Genomic DNA, 8,494 nt, shown 5'->3' with positions numbered 1-8,494 from the left:
CTATCTGAAAATGAAAGTAAGAAAACAATCCCACTCAAAATAGCAACAAAAAGATAAAATACTTAGGAATAAACTTAATCAAAGAGGTGGAAGATTTATACACTGAAAATGTAAAACATTCAGGAAGAAAATTAAAGAAGACACACAGATAATGGAAAGACATCCCATGTTCATGGATTTTAAGAATTAATATTGTTAAAATATCCTTATCACCCAAAAGTATCTACAGATTCAATGTAATGCCCATCGTAATTCCAATCAATGGCATTCTTTGCAGAAATGGAAAAAAAGAAAACAAACAAACAAACAAAAACACTTCTACAATTTCTATGGAACCTGAAAAGACTTCAAATGGTCAAAGTAATCTTAAGCAAAAACAACAAAGCTGAATGTATCACATTTTCCGACTTCAAAATACACTATAAAGCTACAGTAATCAACAGTATGGTGCAGGATCTAAATAGAGATTTCTCAAAAGAAGACATACAAATCTTCAACAGGTATATGTAAAGTTACTCAACATCACTGATCATTAGAGAAATGCAAATTAAAACCTCAATAAGATAGCATCTCACATTTGTTTCAATGGCTATTATTGAAAAGATAAAAGATAGGGGCACCTGGGTGGCTCAGTCAGTTAAGCGTCTGACTTCGGCTCAGGTCATGATCTTACAGCTTGTGAGTTTGAGTCCTGCGCTGAGTTGAGTCTGATGACAGCTTAGAGCCTGGAACCTGCTTCAGATTCTGTTTCTCCCTCTCTCTGCCCCTCCCCCACTCACACTCTGTCTCTCTGTCTCTCTGTCTCTCTCTCTCTCTCTCAAAAATAAACATTTAAAAACTTAAAAAAAAAGATAAAAGATAACAAGTGCTGGTGAGAATGGGGAGAAAAGGAAACCCTTGTGCACTATTTTTGATAATGTAAATTGGTTCAGCCATTATGAGGTCAGCCAATATGGAGGTTCCTCAGAGAATTAAAAACAGAGATACTTTATGTTATAGTATTCTGGGTATATATGCAAAGGAAATTAAATCACTTTTCAACAAGACATCTGCATACTTGTGTTCACTGCAGCATTATTCACAATAGGCAAGACATGGAAACAAACTAATTATCTGCCAGTAGATGGATGGATATAGAAAATGTGTCATTTGCAAGAACGTGGAAGAACCTGGAGGTCATTATACTAAGAGAAATAAGCTACAAAATGACAAATACTGCATTACCTCACTTATATATGCGGCATCTAAAAAAGATGAATTCGTGAAAGCAGAGAATAGAATTAATTGTGTTTGCCAGGGTTGGGGGGCGGGGGAAGTGGAGGGATGTTGGTCAAACATCAGAAAGTTTCAGTTAGGTAGAATGAATAACTTCTGGAGATCTAACCTATAGCATGTTCACTGTAGTTAATAATATTGTATTATATACTTAAAAGTTTCTAAAAGAGTTGACCTTAGGGGTGCCTGGTGCCTGGGTGGCTCAGTCAATTAACCATCCAACTCTTGATTTTGGCTCAAGTCATGATTTCATGGTCTTGAGATCGAACCCCTCTCTCTCAAAAAGACAGAGAGAGAGAGAGAGAGAGAGAGAGAGAGAGAGAGAGAGATGATATTAAGTGTGCTCACCAGACACACAAAAATGTAAAGTGATATTATTATGCTAATACATTAATTAACTATGTCAATCATTAGCTAATTGTGGCAATCATTTCACTATTTACATATATTTCAAAAACTCACATTATACACCCTAACGCACATTATTTTTATGTGTTGATTATATTTCAATAAAGCTGATAAAAATAAAGAGGAGTATTAAAATGTCCAACTATTATTGTTGAATTATCTATTACTTCCCTTAATTCTGTCAATTTTGCTCCATATATTTTAGGGTTCTGTTTTTAACTGCATGTGTGTTGGCAATTATGTCCTCCTAATATTCTGGCCCTTTTATAACTGAAATTAATTCTAGTAATGATTTTTGTCTTGCAGTCTATTTTGTCAGTTATTAGGATACTTTTGGTTTGTATGGTAATCTTTTTCTGTCCTTTTGTACTCCACATATTTGTGTCTGTATATCTAATATGCATTCCTTGTGGACAATGAATAATTAAATGATATTTTAAAATCCATTCTTCCAATATTATTTTTTACCAGATTGTTTAGGCTATTTGCATTAAATGCAGTTGCTGATATGACAGGATATATGTCTGCATTTTGGTATTTCTTTTCCATACACTTTTGTCATTTCTTTATTGCTCCATGACTGCTTTCTTTTGTGATAAACAGATTTTCCATACCATACTATTTGAATTTACTTTTTGTTGCTTTGGCAATATTTTAGAAATTACTTTACTTCATGGTTTCCCATATAAATTTATAACAATCTAGTTTGGATTAATATCAATTTACATTCTTTGTTATGCAAAAGTTTTAACATATCTACATTTTTCACTGCCCTTTGTAAAATTATGAATAAACTAATTTCATCTTTACATATTATGAGCCTAGAAACATAATTGGTAATTGTTTTATGCAACTGCCTTTTAACTGAGATAAGAGAAGAAAAGTCACAAAAAAAGATACCCTTATCCTATCTTCGTATTTGACTATGTATTCAAATTTATCAGGTTATTTATTTGTCTTGTGGGTTTAAATTACTGTTTAATGTCCTTTGATTTCATCTTGAAAGCCTCCCTTTAGTATTTTTTGCAGGACAAGTCAGCTAGCAACAAATTCTCAGTTTTTGATAATCTGGAAATGTCTTAATTTCTCTCCTTTGTTTTAATGAATAGTTTTTCTGAACATAATTTCTTAGTTAATAGTCTTCTGGTCAGTACTGTGAATATGACTTTTTCTTGCCTTCTGATATATATGGTTTTCAATAAGAAGTAAGCTGTTAATCTCATTGAGGATTCCTGATATGTGATGAGTCAATTTTGTTTTGTTGTTTCCAAGATTGTGTCTTTGATTGTTAACAATTTGATTATAATGTGTTCAGAAAGGATCTATTTGAGTTTATTCATTGAACTTGAATGTGTGGATTTGTATCTTTCACCAAATTTGGGAAGATTTGGTCACTATTTTTTTCAAATATTCCTTCTGCCCCTTCCTATCTTCCCATTCTGGGATTTGCATAATGTGTATGTTTGTATGGTATCCCCCAGGGGTCCACTTTTATTTATTCTTTTCTTTCTTTTCCTCACAATGGATAATTTCAGTTATCCTATTTTCAAGTTTATTTATTATCTTCTGTCTGCTTATAGATGTTGTTGAACTCCCAAATGAATTCATTTTAATTGTTATACTTTTCAGTTCCAGAATTTTTGTTTTGTTTCTTTATAATTCCCATCTCTTTATTAGCATCCCTATTTTGTTCATACAATGTTTTCTTGATTTCCTGTAGTTGTCTATGTTACTTTGTTCTTTAAGCATATTTAAGATAGTTGTTTTGAAGTCTTTTTCCAGTAATTTTGATATCTGAGTTCACTTGGAAAGAGTTTGTCAACTTATTTTGATTCTTTGAAAGAGGTGTATTTTCCCGTATCTTTGAATCCTTCGCAATTTTTTGTTGTTGTAAAACTGAACATCTGAGTATTATAACGTGGTGACTCTGGAAATCATATTTTTATACTTACTCAAGATTTCTCTTTCTCTGTTTTTAAATTACTAAAGACTTTAAATTAGAGACTTTTCTCAATTATTTTTGCAGAGACTATATTTCTTTTTAAGGACTGTTAGTGAAGTCTCTATGAAATCCTAGCTAAGTGGACTTAAAATCCTAAAAAAATAAAAATAAATAAAAAAATTTAAAAAATCTATCAAATTATAACATATGAGGTGAGGATTAACCAGAAGACCTGAATTCGTGGTCAATAGCAGAAATGACTGAGGTATGTGGAAGGTATTGTTGACAGCCCTTCAGAAACTAAGACTATGAGGAGATAGACAACAGGAGCTTCCTCTTCCCATGATGCTCAGTGCATTCTGTATTAGTGAACTGACTTCTTAACAGGGGTTTTGTTGCCCAGAGGTTATATTCACACTGGTTTAAAGTAGTTCAGGCAAACAAAAAGAAAAAAAAAAGTTCCCCTCTCTGCCACCTGGGCCAGCCTCATGGCCCTCATCGCTGCCCTCTCACTGTCACTGCCCACCCCGGGCTCTGCACACCCATCAGGGTTGAAGGGCAGACAGGCCACGTGGGGCCATTGGAGTCCTGTGTCCACACGCTCTTGGCAGCCTGTGAAGTCCCACAGGGTGGATTTGGGGTAGTCCAGTTCCACTCGCAGGTGGTCATTGTCAAACCTTCAGTACTTGGTGCCCTTGTAGAAGGACATGTAGGCTGTGTCTTTGCTCAAGAAGGCAGATCACTGATTTTAAGAAATATATTAGGGCTTGGGGTATAATAGATAATTTAAGTGGACAGAGATAGATAATTCATAGTAAATCTAAACAATGAATCCTTAGACACATAGAAGATACTCCCTAAAAATTAATGTGTGCAAAGCACAGATTAACCCAAATAAATCTAGTATTATCTACATCTTAAATTCTACACATTTTGCCCAACCAAAAAGTGTTTTGTCTGCAATGATTCTATTTCTCTTTAAAGTCACCTAATTTATATTTTTCTTACTCATGTGCATTTAATCATGGAAACAATGTTTACTGAGGTTCCTTTGAGTCCTCTTTTTTTTTTAATAATTACATGAAAAATAAGATTTTACTACCATTCAATACAGTTTGGTTACATTTAACATAAAAGCAATGAAATGTTAATAATAAGCTTGGTATAAATTTTGCTTTAGAATTTAGAATGAATAATAAATTTTTAAAAAGACAAAATAAATATATAAATATCCATATACTATTCAGGCTAATAGATGTGTAGAGGAAAGCTTAGGGGAAATACTTAAGCCTCAATCTATTTATGATCATATCTTTTGCACAGAGGCAAATGCTTTCTAAAATGTTCTCACATATCAACTATTTAGAATTTTAAAACTTTTACAATATTGCCATTAAAATATAAACATTTAGAATAAATTACAGATGTCCAAGGTCATGAAAACAGGCAATAACAAAGCCAAGATGCAAACGGGATTCTCTGGACTCCTTGATCAGCACTCACTCATTCCAATTTCCTCCTGCTGTCCTGGACATTATCCTTTTTTCCCTAGAGAAATCCGTTATGCTATGCCTTCTTACTCAATTTTTTTCCTACAAGATCTACCCTCTTTCAGTGTTTTGCTATCAAAGAAAAATATCAAAATGAAAGAAAAATATGCTTCTTTACTAATATGAAAATGACCATAACCTGGTATGTTAGCTTCCCCAAGAGCATGCCATTTTCAAATAGGACACTTGTTTTCCCTTTAGGGATAATATCTAACTTCAAACTATAGACTCCTATGGCAACTTGTGGTGAAGAATATTAGGCAGGGATTCATTCCTATTGCCAACAAAATAACAATGTGATCTGTTACACAGCTTGTCTGGTCTGAAACATCGCATTTATTCATGAATAATGCAGTAGATAGACTAATACTCAGTCTACAACTTTCAGAGTGTTTCTACATGAATTATCCCATTTAATCTCATGTCATAGGACATCACATATTCTGGCCTGATAAAATGACAGAAACAAAGACTGTGAGAAAAAGCAGGTGGAGTCAATGACCATGTTCCAGACAAGTCCCAAAATATGTAAAGTAGTATGTCATTAATGCTCAAGCTTTTACTTAACATAATTAAATTGACACAAACCTACTGATTTTGTATACAGTTAGGTGAAGAACCCACCACACTGTTCAGGATATACTGTTGACATATGTCATAGTCTAAAAGCCTTTTTTGACCATTTTTATCCTCTGTCCTACACTCTGAAAATATGAAGTTTCTACTGATAACTTTGACATGAAAAGTTCATCAATGAAATAACCTCAGGCTTAATATGTCTTTGAATAAAACTAATCTGAAACTCATTAATAATGTTACTCTTAAAAATATAGAATAACATAAAAATAAAAATAAAGTAAAATAAATTAAAAAGTCTCCTTCATTTCATCCTATTTTCCTAAAAAGTCTCCTTCATTTCATCCTATTTTCCTTTTGCCTCCAAACTGTAGTTTGATTGAAACTTGTTTCACAGCACTTCAACCCACAAAGCTAGAGTCACTTAGTAAACTACCCACACAAATTTACCCCAAATTCTATTTGTTTCCAAATTCTTTGTTTCTTTTCTAATGCTGGATTTTCTTTTTATTACTTGTAAAATAAAACCATAATACCAATAACAGAAAAAAACATTATTTGGATAAGCATTTTAGTTCTTGTTCAACTTGTCTTAGCTTGAGTTCCTGCCTTGCTGTCTGAGGGACTATCGCCAATGTGGTTCAGAATCCATGACTTGTTTCCTCCAAACCTGAAGCTAGACCACTGAGCTTACAGTGAAAATAATGCTTATTCTCTGAAAGCAGATGGTAAAGACACTGTGAACTCTGTTTTATTATAAAAGAAAGATACCATAGTCATTTTTATTTTCAGTGTGTAGGCTTCAAACATAGGATTGAAGGATTTCCCAACAGATATTTGTTGAGTTATGAATAAATAAACAAGTAAATGAATAAAGAATGTTTCTCATGATTTAGTAAGCAGCTCACACTCTGGGATTATGTATCTGCATGTCTGTGTATATTATCTAGGTATTTCTTGAATACCTTGGGTATTGCTGACCCATCTGAGATGTTTTATATAGTCTTGTCACTCAAGTCTTCTTATGTCCCCAACAAATATACTCAGTTTCTGAGATGAAATGTGAGATTAAGAAAACTGTCTTCTGGAAGCACCTTGGTGGCTCAGTCAGTTAAGTAACTGACTATAGCTCAGGTCATGATCTCACAGTGTGTGACTTTGAGCCCCACATCAGGCTCTGCACTGAGAGTAGATGCACTCACATGTACACACTCTTTTTCTCTTTTAAAAATAAATAAATATTAAAAAATAAATTAGGGGGCACCTGGGTGACTTGGTCGGTTAAGCATATGACTTCAGCTCAGGTAATGATCTCATGGTTCCTGAGTTTGAGCCTGGTTTTGGGCTCTGTGCTGACAGCCTGGAGCCTGGAGCCTGCTTTGGATTCTGTGTCTCTCTCTCTGCCCCTCCCCACCAAAACTAAATAAACATTAAAAATTTTTTAAATAAAGAAAACTGCCTTCTGTTAAATCATACCAAACATGTTTGAATTTATTATTTTTTTGTAGAAATTAAGAAAGTGAAAGCAAATGTGCCTGCTGTAACTACTCCAGTCATGAGGGACAGACAGCAAGCAGTTCAGATTGTGGCAAGTAGCCTGCAGCATTTGATTGTAGTTGCCATGAGTTTGCCCCTAAATCCCAAAACCTTCCTGAAAGGATTAACAGGAAAGCCAGTAACGACAAAACTCAAGTCCAGAATGGAGTACAAAGACCACCTGGTATCTGCAGACGGCTATATGAACATGCAGCTCGCAAATGCAGAAAAATACATAGATGGATCATCGTCTGGACATTTCAGTCAAGTTATAACAGGGTGTAATAATGTCCTTCATATCAGGGGTGTTGAAGAAGAGGAAGAAGATGGGGAAATGCGAGAATTGCAGCTTTTGTGGGAATTTTTTTTTTTAAAAATACATATTTCTAGACGATAAATAGGGTTTTTTTCCCCCTTTGGACATCAGTGCAAGATATTTCCTGAAAGTAAATGCAAGATATGTAAGTCTAAATCACATCTTGGGAAACTGAGTAATTTTCAGCAAAGTATCAGCTACGTGACCATGAGAGCTTAGATCTGCCTTTTGTCTAAACTATCTACTCAGAAGTTACTTTTGATAGATCCTATGCATTTTGTACTCACAGAATAAGTTATTCAGAATTTTGAGCTGGAAGATATCAGTCATAATTATTTTAAATTGTGAAAATACCAAATCTCCAAATCTGGCAGTGATATAGATACATGTGTAATGAATTTGAATGGACTGATTTATGTGAAGGATAATATACTTCTCATAAGATGAGAATCTTACAGAGTGATTCTTAACTAAAAGTGAACATCAGAATTATATGTAATTTTTTTGAGATGTACACATGCCTGCTCTGCTCTCACCATCAACCTAAATTGACTGGGCCAGATATTCATTTTAAAAGAAGTTTTCCAGGTAAATCTCATACACATCTCAAAATGAGTATGGTTGGTGGTTACTCAATTTCTAATCTAATGGTGACAAGTGAAAAGCTGCATTAGTTTATGTAAATCATGGAAACTGCTGAAATAAGCATTCCCCAAAATGTCAATGGCTCAGTTAATAAAGGTGTATTTTTTAATCAGATTGCAATTTGTTATGGGTCATTCAGAAACTAATATCCTTTCATGTAGTAGCTTCTAGTGTCTGCAGTTCTTTCCCTTAATACTATACATATAGCCTTTCGAGAGGAGAAGGTAGGCCTGCTTTTAATCACTT

The 8,494-nt window shown here is 34.0% G+C and overlaps 1 protein-coding gene across 1 annotated transcript; it reads left to right on the top strand.

Annotated features, from left to right (window-relative positions):
- The first annotated feature begins 7,372 nt into the window (after window positions 1–7,372).
- On the top strand, window positions 7,373–7,758 carry LOC125162766 (small nuclear ribonucleoprotein F-like). The gene has a single exon (XM_047854157.1). The coding sequence runs from the start codon at window positions 7,373–7,375 to the stop codon at window positions 7,682–7,684; it is 312 nt and encodes a 103-aa protein (XP_047710113.1). The 3' UTR covers window positions 7,685–7,758.
- Window positions 7,759–8,494: the final 736 nt, after the last annotated feature.

Source organism: Prionailurus viverrinus, chromosome A3 (genome assembly GCF_022837055.1).
Source record: "Prionailurus viverrinus isolate Anna chromosome A3, UM_Priviv_1.0, whole genome shotgun sequence".
NCBI classification, from domain to species: Eukaryota; Metazoa; Chordata; class Mammalia; order Carnivora; family Felidae; genus Prionailurus; species Prionailurus viverrinus.
The sequence above is the reverse complement of the archived record's forward strand: the minus strand, read 5'-3'. Positions and strand labels throughout refer to the sequence as shown.